The sequence below is a fragment of the Carcharhinus amblyrhynchos genome, chromosome 9, assembly GCF_965287045.1.
Source record: "Carcharhinus amblyrhynchos chromosome 9, sCarAmb.v2.hapA, whole genome shotgun sequence".
In the NCBI taxonomy this organism is placed as follows: Eukaryota; Metazoa; Chordata; class Chondrichthyes; order Carcharhiniformes; family Carcharhinidae; genus Carcharhinus; species Carcharhinus amblyrhynchos.
The window spans coordinates 49,557,211-49,578,816 of record NC_137332.1 but is presented as its reverse complement, the minus strand read 5'-3'; the positions used below and the strand labels follow the sequence as shown (position 1 = coordinate 49,578,816).

General features: G+C 39.5%; 1 protein-coding gene across 2 annotated transcripts in view; it reads left to right on the top strand.

Moving 5' to 3' along the window:
- The window catches only part of LOC145347783 (mesoderm induction early response protein 1-like), a 47,541-nt gene that overhangs the window by 13,170 nt on the left and 12,765 nt on the right, over nt 1-21,606 (top strand). For both annotated transcript variants that reach the window (XM_080195589.1, XM_080195588.1), the window contains exons 4-9: nt 5,887-6,090; nt 11,572-11,704; nt 12,945-13,009; nt 15,780-15,852; nt 17,494-17,645; nt 20,914-20,995. In XM_080195589.1, coding sequence (XP_080051715.1) covers nt 5,887-6,090; nt 11,572-11,704; nt 12,945-13,009; nt 15,780-15,852; nt 17,494-17,645; nt 20,914-20,995 — 709 coding nt within the window. The remainder of the gene's footprint in view (nt 1-5,886; nt 6,091-11,571; nt 11,705-12,944; nt 13,010-15,779; nt 15,853-17,493; nt 17,646-20,913; nt 20,996-21,606) is intronic.

Here is a 21,606-nt window from a genome sequence, read left to right as displayed (position 1 = left end):
ACAGGATTTTGTGTAAGTATGAGAATTGAAATGAGTTGTGACTGTTTGAACTCTTGTGGAAGGTTGTGAATCCTAAAATTACCAATAAAATTATAGGAGTGCAACACAAGGCTGTAAGAATAAATATAGCTGAAATTTGGAAACCAAAGCTTAAACTACATGTCTAAAGTCGAATTATGTTTGGGACTAAAACAATGGTGATTCTGAGCCTGTGGTTTTATACATACTTTTTTTAATCAAACTATGTGCTGCACTTGCCAAGAATCATCTTGGGTGAGTTATATTAAACTGTTGCCTTTAAAATTTATTCTTGGGAGCTAAGTTCTCTGACCAGGATAGCAAGAAAATATACATTGAGCCAAAGAACAAACCAGTCTGCATAACACTGCATCCTGAGATTCTATTAACCATTAAATTATTCCAGGAAAACTAGTGTTCGTGCATTTCTGACTACTTGTAATTCATTTAAGGCTCATTAGTTCCGAATCACCTTATTCTTTTGAACAACATCAGAATATAGTTTCTTGTTGGCCCTAATATGGGGCAGCAGTGATAATTGGTAACCTTACTGATTAATTCTTGATGAGAAAAGTAGAAGTAAAATTGTTGACTTCTTATCCAGATGGGCAAGAAACACTTGATGGAATTTTCTCAGGTCATTGGAGGTGTGTTTGAAAGCATGAGTTCTGAAAATTGCAGAATCCCAAGTTGAGCTTACCCACTTCTGAATATTTGGGGCAGGTGGCAACAGATACTGAGAGTCTGTTGGGAAACCAATTGAAGAACTGAAGGGCAAATAATTTTTACGTGGATTCCCTCGTTCCCAACCTTTCTGAAAGTTGCAAGCTGTTTCTGGAGAAGGCATGTATACCTCAAGAATTTCTTGAATGGAACTGTCCAACTGGAAAACTTTGATCCATTACATTGAAGAGCTCCAACCATAACCACATGAGAACCTGGTGATCCAAATAGTAGTATTTTTATGTTCACCTGGCAGTTGCCAATTTGTTGGAAGGTACCTGCTGTTGATCACTTTACCCGCTTTCAGCTGCTCTTCCCTGCTCCACACATTCACCGAGGCATCTGAGCAGCTTGTGTAGCTCCACCATCACCTCTAAGAATGAAGGCACAGTAAGTAGTTTCACAACACCAGGTTAAAGTCCAACAGGTAGCACGAGCTTTCGGATTGCTGCCCTTTCATCAGGTGAGTCCAGGATTTGGTTCACAAACAGGGCATACATAGACACAAACTCAATTACAAGATAATGGTTGGAATATGAGTCTTAACAGGTAATCAAGTCTTTACAGGGGCAGACAATGTGAGTGGAGAGAGGGTTAAGCACAGGTTAAAGATGTGAATTGTCTCCAGCCATTTAGTGAGATTTTGCAAGTCATGGAGGTTATAGATAGTGTGACGTGAACCCAAGATCCCAGTTGAGGCCGTGTGCAGAATTTGGCTATCAGTTTCTGTTCAGCAATTCTGCATTGTTGTGTGTCGTGAAGGCTGCCTTGGAAAATGCTTACCCGAAGATCAGAGACTGAATGCCTTTGACTGCTGAAGTGCCTCCTGACAGGAAGGGAACATTCCTGCCGGGTGATTATCGAGCAGCGTCCATTCATCCATTGTCGTAGCACCTGCATGGTCTCGCCAACGTACCATGCCTCAGGACATCCTTTTCTGCAGTGTATCAGATAGACAATCACGATGCTCTATTCTCTACACTCTTCTCCCCTGAATCTGGCTACAGTAGGGGTACCATTCGCATACACATGGGGCAAGGTAGGTGTAGGAAAATGCTTCAAAATGGCGGCGCGGGCTCGTTGGGCCAAAGGGCCTGTTTCCCGTGCCAGGTTGTTCTTTGTTGATGCTTCACTTCTCCAGCTTCTGCCCTAAACATGTTAAAGAAGCCATCCCCTAGGGACAGCCGTCCACATACACAGGATCTGCTCAGATGAGGAGGATCACAACAGATACCTACAGATGGTGAAAGACATCTTCGTAAGAACAGAATATGGCGCTCAACTCATCGGTTTGACAGTTCCAAGACGCCACAGTGAAAAACTGCACCGACCTCCTCAGAAAACAAACGCAGAACATGGCGAACAGAGTACCCTTTGTCATCCAGAGCAGAGAAGTTACGACATCTTTTCCGGAACCTTCAACATGTCATCAATGAAGACTGCCATCTCGCCAAGTCCATCCCCACACTCCCACGACTTGCCTTCAAACAGCCGCGCAACCTCAAACAATCATTTGTACGCAGCAAACTACCCAGCCTACAGGAGAATAGTGACCATGACACCACACAACTCTGCCACTGTAACCTCTGCAAGACTTGCCAGATCATCTACATGGATGCCGTCTCATGTAAGAACACCATCCATCAGGTACACAGTACATGTTCTTGTGACTTGGCCAACATTGTCGACATCATGATACGCTGCAGGAAAGGATGTCCCGAAGCATGGTATACTGGCGAGACCGTGCAGACCATCCATGACAATACATGAATGGTCGCTGCTCGATAATCACCAGGCAGGAGTGTTCCCTTCCTGTCAGGGATCACTTCAGCAGGCAAGGGCATTCAGCCTCTGATCTCTGGGTAAGTGTTCTCCAAGGGGGCCTATATGAAAACGCAGAATTGCTGAGTAGAAACCAATGGCCGAGTTCCACAGACGAGGACGGCCTCAACCAGGATTTTGGGATCACGTCACGCTACGTGTAACCCCTACCATTTGGCTGGGCTTGCAAAATCTTACTAACTGTCCTGGCTGGAGACAATTCATGCCTCTTTAACCTATGCTTAACCTTCTCTCCACTCACATTGTCTGCATCTATAAAGACTTGATTACCTGTTAGGACTCAGATTCCAACCATTATCTTGTATTTGATGTTGTGTCCATATATGCCCTGTTTGTGAACCAAATCTTGCACTCACCTGATGAAGGGGCAATGCTCCGAAAGCTCGTGCGACCAAATAAACCTGTTGGACTTTAACCTGATGTTGTGAGACTACTTGCTGTGTCTATCCTACGCCAGTGCTGGCAAGTCCACATCAAGAGTGAAGGACACGAGGTACACCTATGCCAAATGCATCAGCAGAATCAAAGCCATCGCCCTTCTCAGCCATGTGCCCCTCCACGTGGCAGTTAAGTCGGACACCAGGATCAACTAGAAAGAAAGGAGACACCTGTACGTGATCCAGAGGCAAACAGTCAGTTACAGACATCTGCAACGTGCTGGAACAAGACCTCAGTGGAACATGTGGGTGTGTTGTCAAAGTGCTTGTCTTGGAACTGAACCCTGCTTCCCTCATCCCACCTCCACCAAGTTTTATGCTCTCTTCTGCTAGAAGAGAAAGCAGGAAGAATGAGTGATGATAATAGCCTATAAACAACAAGGAGAGGCAAAATTTTTAGGAGGTTGTTAAGAGGGAACAGCTTGAGATAAGTTTGAGTGCTGATTGTTCAGTTGGAGGTGCGAGATGCCAGTAGGAAAAGGTTGAGTGGAGCTGTAGAGCATATTGATCTGTAGTGTGCTGTGCAGGAAAATAATAAGCAAGAATAGTCTAGGGACTGTCATCAGAAAGTGTTCTATCATTCACCTGTCATGCCCCCCATTGTACTGGATCCTCTTGGTCACGATATCAAAGTTGAAAAAGCCATGCTCTTGCTGCTGCCAGTTCCATCCAGGCCCCCGTTACCTGTGGGAGTAGCAGATAGTGAGATGGATTGTCAGATGATGCAGCAGGATGTAAATCAGTTGGAGAGCTGGGCCGAAAGATGGCGATGGAATGTAACTCTGACAAATATGAGGTGATGCGATTTAGAAGGTCTACAAAGTGAAAGTATATAGTAAATGGTAGAAATCTTAGAAATATTAGCATACCAGGGGATCTAGGCATGCAGATCTGCAATTCCCTGAAAATGGCAACTCGGGTGATCAAGAAGGCATACTGCATGCTGGCCTTCATCAGTTGGGACATTGAGTATAGGAATTGGAAAATCATGTTGCAGCTGTATAAGACTTTGGTTAGGCAGAATTTGGAGTATTGTGTACAAACATGGTTGTTACACTATTGGAAGGATGTTGATGCATTGGGAAGGGCGTAAAAGAGATTTACCAGGATGTTGCCTGGTTTGGAGGATGTGGGCTAAGAAGAAAGGTAGTTTTCATTGGAGCATCGGAGGATGAGGGGTACCTGATAGAGATTTATGAGATCATGACAAGTTTTACCCAGAGTCAAAGCATCAATTACTCAGGCATAAGTTGAAGTGAGAGAGGGAAAGGTTTGAGACATGTAAGGGGCAAGTTTTTCTCACACAGGGTGGTGAATGCCTGGAACCTGCTGCCAGAGGAGGCAGTGAAAGCAGATTCTATAACAACATTCAAGAGGCATCTGGATAGATACATGAATAGGCAGGTAGTAGAGGAATATTGACCAGGTAGAGGCAAGAAAATATTAGAGAAGCATCTGTCGGCACAGACTTGGTGAGCCAAAGGGCTTGTTCTTGTGCTGTACTTTTTTTTTGTTCAATTAATTGCCTGACGATGTACAGTCAGTGTCTAACCACCTTCCTCGACCACCAACATTCTGGGGGTCAACATTGACCAAAGACTTGGAGGAGGTGGTGACATAGTAATATTATCGCTGGGCTAGCAATGCTATAGGGACCTGGGTTCAAATCCCATCACATCAGATAATTAAATTTAAATCTAATAAAAGCTGGAATTAAAAGCCTAATGATGACCAGAAAACAGGGTCGATTGTTGTAATCCATCTGGTTCACTACTGCCCATATCTGATCTGGCATCCATGTGACATTCACAATTTTGTGGTCAACTCTTCGATACCCTCCGAAATGGCTGAGCAAACCACTCGGATAAAGGGCAATAAATGCTGGGCTTGCCAGTGACATCGACATCCCATGAATGAATAAAATGTGTATACTGTGCTTACGAGAGCAGAGTTAAAGTTTATTTATTACTTGCAAGTGGGCTTACATTCACACTGTAATGAAGTTACTATGGAAATCCCCTAGTTTCCACACTCCGGCGGCAGTGGGAGCCTGAGGGAGAAATTTAGCTAAATTCATCTAACCTGCACATTACTGGACTGTTGGAGGAAAGCAGAGCACCCAGAGGAAACCCACGCAGACACGTGGAGAACGTGCTAATTCCACACAGATAGTGATCTAAGCTGGGACTCGAACCCAGGTCCCTGGTGCTGTGAGGCAGCAGCGCTAACCACAGTGCCACCATGCTGCCCGGAGCAGATCACAGACTGAGTTTTATTTGTTCACAGCAAACGTGTGTCACTGGCAAGGCCAGCATTTTGTTTTGCATCCCAATTTGCCTCAAACATAGTGGCTTGCAAAACCATTTCAGAGGACAGTAGAACATTGGCCATGTTACTATAGTTCTGAAATCACAAGGGGCCTGAACCTTTGCAGTGCGAAAATCAGTTGGGTTGCCATGCAACGCCACTCTCAGTAACATTTGGGAATCCAACAGCTCCACTCCCAATCTGCTGACATAGCCAGGCAGGAAAAGTAAGGGCAGTGTGCCCATGAGACTTTTGTCAAGGGCTGGAGAGTTGGAGGTAAGGAAGTCATGCCTGCTTTAGAACACCAAGCTATGACCTGAGATGATACCTACCTGTGTCCTAGTGTTAGATACCAAACTATTTTAAGCATCTTATAGATTTTCTCTCCTCTCTCCTCCCCCCTGCCCCCTCCTTGCCAATTTTGATAAATTTCATTAAAAAGTGAATCTTTAGAGGTAGGCAGCTGCTGAATTGATGAAACCTAGTAGTTGCATTTTGTCAACCTTTTTGAAAATAGTGGGACTTTTAAGTGGACATCTTGTGCTTTACTTTTTTTTAGGAAGGTGAAATGCCAATCCAAGATTTATTAAATTTGTACGGCTATGGGAAAAATGTTCCATTCCCAGATGAGGAAGACGATGACGATGATGATGAGGAGGATGATGAAGCAGAGGAGGATGATGATGGGGATGAAGGAGATAATGAAGAAAATAGTGGAAGTAGTGAAGTTCCGGAGACTGAGGATCTACCCGACTTAAATCAGGTTAGTTAAAAATTACCTCTGCTGTTTAGAGTTTGGAATTTTTTTGGAACTACAAATGCTTCAATGTTACTGGGGCTTCAGTAAAATGTAATGGTGAGTAAGATGGATAAAAAAATTTCGTTGTTCAACCATTTGTGAAAAATGTGCACGATATGTCATTCCAGATTTTTGTCCATCCACGTTTTGTTGTGTGTGTCAAAATATAATGACTGATTTCTTTGCTCTGGTCATTACTCAACTTTATCCTTGTTACAGATGCTCCCAAGATGTGCTGTTCTGATGGCTAATTCAAATGACCTTACTATTTCAGTCATTATTACAGATACTAGAGATTGTGGTGTACAAGCTGACAGGTAGTAAAAGTCAGTTTAGTCCTACACTAAGTATATCAGCTGATCCTATTTTCTGCTAAGAAATTATATATCTGCATTAGGAGTCGACTTCAATTTTTCATCACAGAAATGCATATTTTATTCTCCTTGGTGCATGGGATCAAGCAGGCAATATGAACCATGTTGCTAAGAATATACACGGGAATTTAAGACAAACGTGAAGAAGCACCTATGTGACAAATGACTAACAAAAATGGGTCCACAGCCCACCATTTGGATTTGGGCCTCAACAAACCATTTATGAACTATGTTCATGCTAAATCGAATAGATGATGGTTAATGAAGAAAATACCTTCAGCATAAATGGAAATGTGTGTTGCCCTGCTTGTGGTTTTGTATTCAAATTTTAGTAATGCACAAACTCATCATTCAAAAAACACAGAATATCCAATTTAGTAAAATGGAATGTGAGGTGATTCGTTAAGAATGATCCTGAAACTGTGTGTGCCAGATCTGATCCAGAATAGCCAAAACAAATCAATGAATTTGATGAACTTTGCATTAGGTGCTGAAAACAATGAATTTGACAGTCTTTAGAGTCTGGTTAAAGATAGTTTTATAGATGTACTTCATTCAATACAATAGATCACATTGATTTAATTTGAATTACCAGGTTTTTTTTCAAACTTCGAAAATAACAAGCTCCTAGACCAATACAGGCAGTTCACATTTCCTACTCAATGTGCAAGTTGACTCCTGCTTCAGGAAAAAATTTTTTTTTAAAGCTTCAGAGGTTGACATGTATGCCACAATCTATAGTCTCTCTGAAACTTTGCTTACTACTCAACTCTGTAGCTGCTTGCATTCTGAAAGTTAGGAATGAGGGGCAATCTATTCACTAACAGGCTCAATGATGTGCTCTTGAACTTGCAACCACATTTATCTCTGGGCCACGTTTTTTGTGAGTAATTGTTGTCATCAGTCATCAGAAAGCACGCCCACTTAATTTATCTGTCAATCTGCTGCCTTAAATCTCTTGCATTTCTAATATCTAGTGCAAACAAAAAGAAAATGAGATCAATTTATTTATCTGAGATTGGCATGTCTATTTCATCTGGTGCCTCTTCCCTTACCATCTCTCCTTAGCCACACACTCTCTATACACCTTCCATTCTTCTCATCTTTAAGACCCAGTTTCTCTTCCTTTGATCCCATCACCTTACAGGGAAGTATGTGTGGAATGAAAGCATTGTTCAGGAATTAAATCTTTAATTATTCACCCCAACACCACCACAACTCCTCAGCCAATCCTTCATTTCACCCTTTCATCTCTTAGGCCCTTGAATCTGCTGTATAACCTGCCTACTTTTATTCAAACACCTTGAATTTGGTGCTCTTCTTGGTCAGCCACCAGCTATGCTACAAGTATGGTATCTGGTCTGTTTCAACCTCAAGATTTGAAGACTTAATAGTAAAGAGAGCCCTTGCCCTGTTTGAAAGGGAGAAGAGTGAATCTAAGACTAATATTTTAAATAAGGGCAACTGCATGGGCATGAAAACTGAGCTAGCTGAAGTGAAGTGCGACACTAGACTAGAGGATAAATTGACAAAGTATTTAAATTTTTATATTGCAAAATACTCTATATTCCTACTGTAAAGAATTCTAAGGGGAAGACCCCGCATTTGTAATTAACTAAAGAGGTTAATGAGGTTAATTGAACTTAAGGAAAAAACATGCAACTGCAAAGATGGGTGGTGGAATATAAAGAACAGCAGGGAATGATAGATTAATCAGGAGAAATAAATTTGAGAATATGAGAGTGCTAGATAAAATGGATAGAATTTCTACAGGTATTTAAAAAAAAAACGAGTAAATTGAATCTCTCTCAACCAATGGGGAATTAATAGTGGGTAATAATGAGATGAACAAGTATTTTGTTTCCATCTTCACTATAAAAGAAACAAAATAAATCCAGTAATAGCAGTATATCGAGTGGAAGGAAGAGAAGAATTTAGTGAAGTTACGATCACTAAGAAAGCAGTACTGAGCAAAGTGATGGAGCTCCAGGTTGACAAATCTCTGGTTGAGCCTTAGGATCTTTTAGAGTTGGTGAATTCAATAGTAAATACATTGATATTAATTTGCCAAAATTCACTAGATTTTGGAAAGTCAAACTGGAGGGTAGGAAATATAACCCCTCTTTTTCAAGAAGGGAGGGAGTCAGAAAGCAGGAAGCTTAAGTCAGTTAGCTTGATGTCTGTTGTGTGGAAAGTGTTAGAATTGATTAATAAGATGGCTGGGCATTTAGAGAGAGAGATGCAAGGTAATTGAAAAGACCGCATGGTTTTGTAGTAGGGAAATCATTTTTAACCAATTGGCAAGAGGTGACAAGTGGAATCCCGTAGTGGTATGAGTTGGGGCTTCACCTTTTTACAACTTATGTCAATGACTTAGTTGAGGGAAGGGAAGGCAGTGTAGTTAAATTTGTAGGTGACACAAAGATAGGAAAGTAGGTTATGAGGAGGACATTAGAAGGTTGCAGACGGATGTTGAGACAGCAAAAATCTGGCAGGTGAATTATAATGTGGGAAAATGTGAAGTTGTATACTTGGGAAGAATTAAAAAGCAGAGTATTACTTGATTGGAAAACAGCTGCAGGGATATAGAAGTTGTAGTGTATGAGCATAAAAAGTTAATGTGCAGGCATGTTAGAATTGAACATAAAAGTAAGGATGTTGTGCTTCATTTATGTAGGGCTTTGATCTCAAATAGAATCATAGAAACCCTACAGTGCAGAAAGAGGCCATCTGGCCCATTGAGCCTGCACCGACCACAGTCCCATCCCGGCCATATCCCCGTACATTTACCTGCTAATCCCCCTCATCTCAGGACACTAAGGGGCAATTTGAGCATGGCCAATCAATCTAACCCGCACATCTTTTGACTGCGTTAGGAAACCCACACAGACACAAGGAGAATGTGCAAACTCCACACAGACAGTAACCCAAGCCGCAAATCAAACACGGGTCACTGGAGCTGTGAAGCAGCAGTGCTAACCACTGTGCTGCCATGCCACCCACCACTGTGCTATCATGCCGTACAAAGCGAATACTGTGTGCAGTTTTAGTCTGCTTTCTTAAGGAAGGATATAGATATATTGGAGATGTTTCAAAGGAGCTTTACTTGATTGTTACTATTAAGAACCTAGCTGACAACTGCTAGAGTATTCCAAATCCCAGAAGGGAAACATGAAATCTCAGTTCCTAACTTTTTTTTTTGCATTTTGGTATAATGTGAAGAAAGATATGAAGACCAAGAAAGAATGTTCCAGTCTTATTTTAATAATTAAACAAATTAAATGTTAGCAGTAAACACAAAGCAACTAAAAGCACACACTTAATGACATTACATTGTATTATACACAATACATTTAACGTGATGCTGTTCAAAGTTCCTCTACTTTCAAAACCTCGGGGCTTATCCTTCCCAAGCAACGTCCCATAGATTTAAGCTATATGCAAAATCCAGTAGTAGCTACCGCACTTGACATCTATATGAGGAATGCTTAGACAAATTGGGCTTGTTTCCTCTGGAGTTTCAAAGAGTGAGGGGTGACTTGATTGAAGCATATGATTTCCTGAATGGTGTTGAGATTTACATGGAAAGGAAGTTTCCTCTTGTTGGTGGGTCCAGACAAAGGGGTACTATTTAAAATTAGGAGGCTTTTAGGACAGAGGTTAGGAGAATCTTTGTTGAGGATTATGCAACTTTGGAACACTGCCTCAGAAGATGGGGTGATTAAGTGTTTTTAAGGTAGAGATAGATTCTTGTTGGGCAAGAGAAGCCATGGTTTTGGAGCTGCATGAGAAACTGGAATTTGAAACAGATCAGCCATGGTCTTTTTTGAATGGTTAAGCAGGCTTGTGGGGCTAAATGACCTACTTTTGCTCCTATTTGGTATGTTCATCACCTCATCATTCTCTCATGTCTTCATGGTCCAGTTCTGAGACTGCCCTTGTTTAGGCTCATTTCCTGTTTGTGATTGTTCATCAGAACTAACAGATTTTCTCATATCCTCTGCTTGGTATCTCTAAACTTCCTCAAAAATCCATCCTGGGCCCCTTTATTGCCATTCTTAGTGTATATGTATGTTTTCCTTAATTAACATCAGTGACTGGGTCTCCTATTGTGTCTGTGTTGATATTCAACTTTGCTTGTTCAACATCTGCCTTGTCAAACATGCAATCAGACTGCCGAAGCTGCATTACTTACAGCTGCACCGGGATTTTCTCCAAATGCACATGGGGGCGTAACCAAATTATTCCCATATGTTGTTTGCCTGCCACTGGCACCATTCTTCCATCCTGGTTGATTGTCTGGCTGAGTATAGACTCTCCATTCTGTTCATCCCACAACTCAGTTTCAATTCAAATCCCATCAATTATAGCTAACTTGGTGTTCTGACACTGAAGCTTATTGAAATAGTTGATCTCTGGCAAAGATAAACTCGCCTTTGTATAATGAACTTTGTTCGTTCCTATATAAATATATTTATAAATGAGGAGCTGAGCAGAACATTGAGCCCGTTTGTAAAGAGTGATGAAAGTATATGGAAATACGTCTGAAGAGAATTAAGAAGTAAAATTTGAGTAATTATTTTGTGTTTCCGTAGTTGATAACATGCTGTTGTGCCTCCGAACTGTGTTGCATATCCTTGTATTTCTTCCTCCTCTCTTTTAAAGAAACACAATCTAAGTCTTTCATCCTTTGGAGTAACTATGGTTATTTTAAAGTAGATTTTCAACTTTGATTCATGCAAGGTGTTTATAAAATCTTGTGTAATATCAAACTTTAAGAATTTGGAATTGCACAGGTTGGAAACTTATTTATCCAGTTGTTAATTAAGCTGAATAACTGTTGTGGACTCCGATTCTGCTAGCCATAAAATTCACTTTTTCAAATGTTGCCATTTATAGTCAGGACAATGTTAACTTTAAATGAATTATGCTTCCATATGCCTTTCACAGTTTGTTTCTATCACATATGTCCAAAGTAATATTGCTCAAGAACTTTATAAACTTTTATTTCCCTTTATCCATAAGACTGAATTGATTGAACTGTGTTTTGGATATCTTTTGGTTTTTATAGCAAGAAATACCAAAAAACTCGCATGGACAAGATGATGAAACTCTGTCTTCTAACGATGACCTTACACCATTGATTACCTCACAAGATGTACAAGAGATGATCCGTCCACGCAGATGTAAATACTTAGACATAGGTATACTTCTTTGTGCATGTATGTGAAGGTAGCCAACTTCAGCAATTACTCCAGTTATCCAAGATGTTCTCAACAGCTATTTCAGCCTTCATTATTCCTGGAGTAACAAAGATTTTTTTCATAACTGAGAACCATTCCAATAAACCCTTTGCCTCAAGTGATGTTACTCATTGGTTAAGGAGTGACATTAATGGGCAGTAGTTGGCCTAAAATATAAATTTCACTTATTGCTCAGCAATTGATATCAGCAGGTTTGCAATCATTTGAATTTAGGTTGTAACCACAGATGCCATAATGTTAGACTGAAAATGAGAGTGCTCTTTCAGGAAACCAGTTATCTTAAGGGCTTAATTAACCTATTGATACAGAATAAACTTTGGCTACACAATTTTCAATATAAAAGTTGCAATTAAATTTAGTTGAATTTGGCAATCATTGCCATTTTGGAATTCAATGCCCCTGACTTTTCTTTCACATTTGAAAATTTGGTAGCGTTCAAGTTAGCTATCAGTTTTTAAAATTGATTTGAAATCCTTTATGCATTTGCACCAGAGTTAATAGATAAATTTGTATTGTAAACAAGCTATTGCCTCGTATAACCACAGAGCATTCCTATGTACTTCTGTACTTTGTCCTAAAGCATCTTTAATAACTACTTTATTGCCTTCTGATAAAAATGGCATCAATTATTCATAACTAAATGGGACCATCTGTGTGTCTAAACCCTCTTAGGATGCCCATCTGTAGTTTTGGATTTGTGTTTGTCATTATTGCCATTTGTCTATATTGTGATGACCCAAGTAAAACCTAATTCTTTTTATTCATCTTTCCTTCCCCATTAATTCAAGTTGTATTTATTTTAAACTTATTAGTGGTCAGAACAATTTAGACCATCAAATAAATTGGTGGCTGAAAAATCTGGTTTGTGGCAATATTTATTTTAATCAAGTCAAAATTGTAACGATTAGTATGCCAGGATCCATCTGTGCCCACAAGAAGTGGTATAATTCTTTCCTGAACAAGGTGTACCAAGATGTAACATGGTGCAGTGCTGATTTATGAGCATTTAACATTGCAAAATCCTGGATGTGCATTTCTCGATTGAAACTGTGGCACCCGCATAAGTGCAACAAAGTAGGAAGTATGAGTCTGTACCTAGTGTCAAAAAAAAGCACGTGTTCAAAAATCAAATGTTGATATATTTCATTACTAATTCTGGGCAAAAAATTAACATCCATAGGCAATGAAGGGGAAGAAGAATCTGAAGATGATGAAGATTATGTGCCCTCAGAAGACTGGAAAAAGGTACCATTGTGTTTCAGTAGTTTATACTCTGTGGCCTAGATACACTGTTATTTGGAAGTATGTTTCTGATGACATAAAACATTTATTCTCCCAATTGTTTTCCACTTGTCCCTATGCACCACATCATCTGTAGCTGACCAATCTAGCCTCCACGAATATTAAATGCCAGGCTGTTAAAATGTGCATGGAACAGCATTGTTTCTGCTTGATGCATCCATTACACTAATATTGGTATGCTATGTGGTGTATGTTGGTCTTCCTACATGGCTGTATTTTATATCTAATCTCAAAGCTCCAAATTAAATTCTGTCTAGGATAACATTGTAAAATGTAGTGCATTCCAAGTGCATGTGATTTCAAACTCACTGATTTTTTTGTATCAAAGTACATTTATGTGTCATGTATTAAACTTGGTGTATGAAGATCTACATCACTGAAAATTTTTAAGTACCCATTATTCCTGGATGTGATGTCATATCTGCTATAGTGCTAATAACTGCTATAGTGGGCATTTTGATTGTTAAAGGGGCCACATTGAACTGTAGCAACCTGGATCATATGCAGTAGCTAGTAACCTAGAGTGCCAGGTTCATATAATTTATTTAAAGTTATTTCTGAAAATATTTTCAACTTTTATTATTTTAAGTAATTGCAATTTCTGATGTCCAAAATAAGGATTTAAGTATTTTTAAAATAGTGAAAATAAATAACTTTGCAATAAACATGTTTAAACTTAATCAATTGAATTCCTTTTGCACCTTTTGATTTGAATAGTTCAGCAAGTCTCAAAAGAGACTCAATATTTTTGCTAATGCTCTGATTCTAAGAGCTGAATTTAGATTGCAGAGTCTGAGTGTGCAGCATGCCTTAATTTCCAGGATACTTCAGTTGGATGAATGAATCATTCTAACTATTTTTGCCAAAAGGCTTTTCACAATTTGGAGAAAATCAGGAGAGATTTTAAAATCCTATTCAATATTCTTTTTGAAAAGAGAAGCTGTGTGCCTGAGAAAACAAGTACTGATGAGACCTTTATCTACTTTCTGATGTTCTATAGCCTCAAGTAAATTGATTAGATTAGAAATATATGTGGTGGAGTTTAATCCAGCCCGTCTTGGCTGGAAACATGGTCAGTTGAGTGGTTTTGAGAAAAAAGGCTGCAGGTCTTAAAGATTCAAACAGAGAGCTTTATTGAGAGGATGTTATTATTACAGGCTGCTGCGGTAGACTGCCGTTTGCCCGCACAAATGGCGTGTAATGTCATCAGTGACATCATGTACTTAATTTGCTAGTGAGGAAACACCTAGAAATAACATGAATACACAACAGTTGGGTCCACCTAATTGCAAGAGAAGCCAGAAGTCAACCTGCTGGCAACATAAAAGCCTCGTGCAAGTTGGAGGTGAGAAGGGACGTTACCAATAATGAGCCAATTAGTCCTAAACCCACCAGGCTTCAGGATTAAGTATGAGTTGCATGGCTTCCCTGTGTCTTGAAGACTGCCTAACAGCTTACCGGGGAGCCCCTGCCCCGCACACCCTCCATACATGACACCAAAACACACATTTAACCCCCTCACTCAGAAGAAGGCCTTCAAGCATTACCTGCAGTAGTCATCACTGTTCCTGACGGCAATAAGACAGGCAGGAATTCTGCCTAAGGGAAGCCCTGAGATTGCCTAGTTAATTTTATTTCTGACCAAATTGATGCAAGTTCTTCTGCATCCAACTTCCACCTGCTACCAACTTCTAATTCTCATGTGTCAAATCATTGTTGTTCCCACTCAGTGATACCTATTAGCCAATAACATGCTTGCTGGCAGCAGAGTTCAGGATTCTGTCATTACTACTTGGCTGCAGATTGCCTCATAGCCTTGGTCAAAACTTGGGCGCACAAAGTTTCAGTGGAGAGGTTTCATAATCTGGCCTCAATATGAAGCCAACATTTGATACCAGAGGGAGCCTTAGCAAGATCAAAGGTGAGAACATTCATTGTTTTAGATCATACCTGACACAAACATAGTTGTGATTTGAGTGTCACTGCAGAAGTGCTTCATGGGAGCATCCCAAGCCAACTGTTTTGTTGTTTCTTCAGTTACCATTCCTCTATCATCAAGCCAAGATTCAGTTTGATGATTCCAATGTTCTGTTCATATCTCCTGGCCATGACACAGTCCAAGCAATTCTTCAACTGGTCTGACCTTGGGTTGACAGGTGACAAGCAATATTTTCCAATAACCTAACTAATCTATGTCATCTAATAACTTGCACTGTTCGTTGTCACTTTCACAGTTTTAGCAGTTTGTAGTAAGCAAGATTCTTTTTAATGGCCAGTGTTCTTCCCCTTTCCCTGCTCTGAGGCAGTGATACATGTTTAGTTTTAATATTGGGAAAATAAAATTGAATGTGTTATCACTCTCAAATTATATGTAAAGTTAAATGTAAAAATATTCATAGATGTTACATAAATTGAGTTTAGCATCAGTGATCTATTAAGACGTTCAAAATCTCTGAGCTAATTGCAGGTGCTTTTGTATTGTTCTAGTGTAGTGCTAGTGCCACCGACTTCTGACTCATGGGCCCCCTGCAGCCAGCAACAATATCAAAGTAAACTTGTCAGATTTTCCAAGGCCAGCAGGCGGGAAGACCCATATTTTACTGTATCTTACCGACTGCCAGCCTTGTAAGTGCAATATAACAGTAACTTAAAAGGAATTGCTTAGTACAGTAGCTTTCATATACTGATTAAAAATGGTTACTCTTGCTTTCAGGAGATCATGGTGGGTTCCCAATACCAGGCTGAAGTTCCTATAGACTTTTATAAATATAAAGAAAATGAAAAAGGTAAGTTCTTTAAGATTTTCAAGTCTGTTTTTGCAAAGATGAAACGTGTAAGTCTGCATTGGCTGAGGGACACCGTTTGTTGGATACTGTGTTCCAGTTATGTTGTTTATTGACAGCAGAAAGTTTTACATTTAGACCGTACTAATTTTAACTTATACAAAACAGATATTGAAATAAGTCTGCATTTTGTGAAAAAACCTGTGCATAATCCTCTGACTTTTCAGCTGCCCTTCAGATCTTATTATTGTCTTGCCAGGTTTCATGGATACTTATTATATTTAAATTCTGTAAGAAAGTATATGCCTGTAATCCCAGCATTTGACTTCTCCCACTAAGCATTGATGTGGGAAACAGTGCTGTCTATGCCCTGTGTTTCACACCATGTAAACTATCTTAACGTCAAGAATTGAAATTCATTAGTGTTAGTATTACCCTCACCTCAGTGGTCAAAGTGGAGTGAAATACTTTGAGCAATGTTGTCCCTGATCTGACCAGACTAAATATTGCCCAATAGAACCATAGCATTCTGAATTAGCCATTTAGTTCCTAACCTATTCAGATTAACTTCAACGTTTTCAGAGTTATTTTCTACAGAATTGTTACCAGTGTGTTATTAACACAGTACTGTGATGAAACTAGCCCCTACCATTTATGCCATCAGTATTCTTTAATGCCTAATGGTTTTGTAATGATGATCTGCACACAGCTCTCAACTTTGCATATAATTTGTACATATTTCCAAAAATTCAAGTGCAAACCTATCCTTAACCAATGACTGCTGCTGGGGCAAGATTCCATAGCTGCCACCAACCCTTGAATATTCTATCCAAACTTGGATAATGAGTACTGGCAGGCTGTTCTAATGTGGGGTATCACAACTGTGGTCAGTTTTGATAACATTTGATGTTGATGCATTCCTCATCAAGCTGACATCTTTAGCACTATGGAGCAAGAGTATAACCTCATTTTATTTGGACGCTTGGAAGTTATGTATGACAACCGTAAAAGCTAAAATTTAAAGTTTTCCAGGCCACTAGCTTCATTTGATTTGTGCTGGCACAATTCAAAATTTAATCCCACTGCTTGGGTGCGTTCTTTGTTTTAAACCTATGTCCTGGTGTCACATGACCAAGAAGCCTTTTGGTTTGTGGTGTTAGCTGATCTCTGCCAGGATGTTGGTGTGATACCAAAATGAACTTTGGTGTCTTGGGGCCAGGAGGCAGTCAGCATAGGTTTCTGCCCTGATCATTATCCAGCTTCCTGAAAGCTGTGTTGAAAGGTTTTGTACATGGCACTGATGTCCTTTTCTATGAAATAGCCTGTTGGTATTCTTTGGTATGCATGTGAAGCGATGTCACTTGGGTGAACTACCACAGCTCTTCCAGCATATGAAACATTCTGTTATAATAAGTTGCCACTTGGGGACAAAAAATGTAGTGAAATGAACTCCCCCTTGTTTGTTTTTAATCTGCTAATGTTTCCTTCAGATAGGACAAATCCTTACAGATTAGTAAAAAAAATCTTTGGTATCTTTTGTAAAAATGCTGCCCTTTTGTTTGAAAAGAAAGACGTGTCGTAAACGCAAGTATGTGACCTCCATAAAGCTGTGCACTAATGGATCTTATAAAAATCTATGTCTAGTATATGAGAATGAAGACCAGTTGTTGTGGAATCCTGATTTTCTGCCTGAGAATAAAGTGGTGGAATTTCTTTGTGATGCTAGTAAGCGCACGGGTGAGGAGAAAGGATTGGATGCAATACCAGAAGGCTCGCACATAAAAGACAATGAACAGGTTTGTCATGCAAATTAAAATTGGAATTGTCTGTTTTATCTCTTAGAGGAGCAACTTACAACTGGAATCAGAATTTTGAGTAGTGTTCTAAATCAATGCTCAAACTACAATATATCTATTCTTTTTGACTCCATGCAGTGAAGCATGAGAAAATAGCATACATAGGTTTGTTTCAAACCAATCACATGGAATCATAAGGAGGTTGTGGGGCAAACTCTTGCCTTGGGTAAAATCACTACACGCATCCTTGTGTAACATCACATAAATGATATTTCCTATTTAAAATGTTATTTTTTAGTTGGAAGTGCAATTTTTAAAAAACTTGGTTACTAAAACATTTCCTCTTGCTGATAGACGTATTCCATCGCAATGTGTTTTACTGTTCAAAAATAGTATGATTTGCTTTTATTTAAAATACGAAACAAATTGCATTCTCAAATAATTTCTGCAGCACAAACAAAACAAAACATTTATCAATTACTAATATTCCTGGAGGAATCATCATTCAATTTCAAAATGTGTTCAATTCCTGTGTCAGACAATCTCAAATCATTTTATGTTTCCATAATGGCTACTATATCAACAGCTCTTTGTGTTTGTGTTAGCTCAGTTGGTAACACTCTTGTCCCTGAGTTGCAAGGTTCCTGATTCAAGCCCCATTCCGGGGCTTGAGCACAAAAGAAACTGAGGCCTATGCTCCTGTGCAGAACTAAGGGAGAGCTGCACTTTTGCTGCTGTCTTTCAGAAGAGATGTTAAACTGGGATCCCATCTGTCTGCTTGGGTTGATGTAAAAGATCCCTTGACTCTATTTTGAAGAACCACAGGAAAAATTATTTCCATTGTTCTCTATATTTTATCCCTCACATTCAAAAAACAGTTCCTGTTCGTTTTCACATTGCAAGAATTTTCTGTATGCAAATTGGGTGCCATGTTTGCTACATTGCACCAATTGTGACTGTGTTTCAAAAGTACTTAATTGGCTTTAAAATATTTTGAGCTGTTCAGTGGTCAAGAAAAATACTGTATAAATGCATGCCGTTTTTCCTTCAGTTTACCGTCCCGGCCCCCGATAACATCCACTCATTCTCTAGTCTATGTGTCATGATGCCAAATTAATTATATTGCCTACTGGCTATCCTATCCTTATGAGGATAGTTAGCTGAAAACATAATTTTTCTGATGCAACATTTGTCTCTCTCTCTCTCTCCACCATCCCAGTTGAGACAGTGGCACCGTATAGTATTCAGTCAGGAAGAGTTGTTCTGATAACCCTCAATGTTTGCAGATCTCATGAATTGTCATGGTGTCAGGTCAAACATGGGCAAGAGATCTGCTGAGTATCACCAATGCAATTCCTGAAGGTGATAAAGTATCCATCCCAAAGAGTGGTTTGGTAGCAACATAAATGATTGAGCTGACTGAGTCTTGAGGAATATCTGCCAGAGTGGGCCTGCAATGGTGGTGAAGCAACCAAAAGGAAGGGGAAAAAATGCTATTAGACCTTGTCCTTCCCAATCTCGATTGTGCAAATTCATTTGTCCATGACAGTATGGCTACAAGTCATCACCTTACAGTCCTTCCTGAGGTAAAATAGTGTCTCCTCACTGAGCATAAGCCTTCTATTGGATTTGGCACCACCTCCTTAATAAACAGACTAGATTCAGTACAGATCTAGCAACTCAAAACTGGGCAGCAGTGAGGCGTGGAAGGCTATCAGCTGCATCTGAACTGTGTACAATCATAATCAATAACCTCATGGCCCAGCATATTCCCCTCTTTGTTATTACCATAAAGCAAAAGGAACAACCCTGGTTTAATGGAGTGCAGGAGGGTATATCAGTAGCAGCACTTGGCATACCTAAAAATGAGGTGTCAGCTTTATACAACACAGGACTTCTTGCATGCCAAACATCTAAAGCAGCATGCCACACAGAGCTAAGCGATTTCACAAACATCAGCTCAAAGCTCTGAAGTCCTGTACTTCCAGTCATGAATGGTGGTGGACAATTAAACGGTGAAGCAGAGGTGGAGGCTTTACAAATATCTCCACTCTCCATGATAGGGGAGTCCCAACACATCAGTGCAAAAGATGAGGCTGAAGCATTTGTAACCATCTTTAGTGAGGAGTGCTGAGTGAATGATCACCTTTATCCTGAGGTTTCCAGTAGGTGCCAATTCTTCAGCTGATTTGATTTATTCTACATGTTATCAAAAAAAACGGCTAAAGGAACTTGATACTGCAAAGGCTGTGGGCCCTGACAACATCCTGACAATTGTACTGAATATGTGCTCCAGAACTAACCACGCTCCTAGCCAAGCTGTTCCAGTACAGCTACAACATTGGTATCTACCTGCCAATGTGGCAGCTTGCCCAGGTATGCCCTATCCAATAAAAGCATCAGGGCAAATTCAACACCTAGCCAATTACTGCTCAATCATAAAATTATGGAAATTGGCATCACCGGTACTTTGAAATGACACTTGCACAGTAATAACCTGCTTAGTAACGCTCAGCTTTGAGTTCCACCAGGGCTGCTCCATTCCTGATCTCAATGCAGCCTTGGTCCAAATATGGAGAAAAGAACTAAAAGCAAGTTGGGGGGAGTGAATCACAGCCCTAGGCATCAAGGAGCCCTGGCAAAACTGAATTGATAGGAATCAGGGAAAATTCTCCATGATTGGAATTGTATTGAGGACAAAGGATGACGGTTGAGGTTGTTAAACGTTAATCATCTCAATCCAAGGACATCACAGCAGGAGTTCCTCTGGGTGTGTTCTAGGCTTCAATGAAGTCAGAAATAGGAATCTTTGCTGATGACTGCTCTGTGTTCACCCTTCACAACTCCTCAGATACTAAAGCAGTTGGTCACAAGATCCAGACAAGATTCAGTCATGTGCTGATAAGTGGCCTGTAACAATCATGCCACATAAGTTTCAGGAATGTCTCTAACAAGAGAATCTGACTCTTCTCTTGACATTCAATGGTATTACATCATTTAAGTGTAGTTTTCCTGTTGTATATTGTTATCTCTAAGCTAAACAAATGTAATGAAAATGTTATCATTAGATGAATTCTAATTATTAAATGTACTCAAATGAATACCTATAATCATAGATTGTGTCTAAAAAAAATGAATCTAATTTGATAAACCAAGCATTTCTGGTGAGCATCCTTCAAAATATCATGCAATAAGATCTTAAAAAATAACATTTGATTACTAATCTGGAAAAATCCACACCTATAGGAGTTTCTTTTATCTTTTTCAGGCATTGTATGAACTGGTTAAGTGCAACTTTGATACGGAGGAAGCATTGCGAAGATTGAGATTTAATGTGAAGGCAGCCAGAGGTAAAAGCATATTAATTTCCCACTAGGTGGTGATGTTTCCTTTACAGTTGATGAAAGCATTATAGTCTTGCTTCCTCACTACCATTTCCACTTGGCTTTGCAATAATTACTTTAGTTGTAGTAAAGGTTAATTGAATAGATTGTTTCATATACATTTTTCCTTGTATCTGTTTTTTGCCCCAAATTCTAACTTCAGGATTGTTCTTCAGATGCTTTAGTTATTTTATTTTCTCCACTTGAAAGATGTTGGTTGAAAACTTTCAACATTGTTTTAGTTTAGTTCCTATGGGTCATAAAATTAAGTTCTGCATCCATAATATACCTACCCCTATTTGCAGCGTGCTTGTTTCTCCAAAATTGAAGTCCTCTGACTTGCAATAGAGTTTGCAGGAACCAATTATGTTAAAGTCTTAAAATGTTAAAAATGAGTGACGTGTTCACAAATCAATATCTGAGTTTTTATGTATCTACTTGCGGTAAGCAACTTTTCTGAAGCTATTTGTCAGCCAACAAGTAATTGTAGATTAAACCACACACGCACTAGGAGATGAGCCTTTTACTGTGTTGGCATACTTATTGTGCTCTCCTGCTCTTGGTGGTAATTTCTGCCT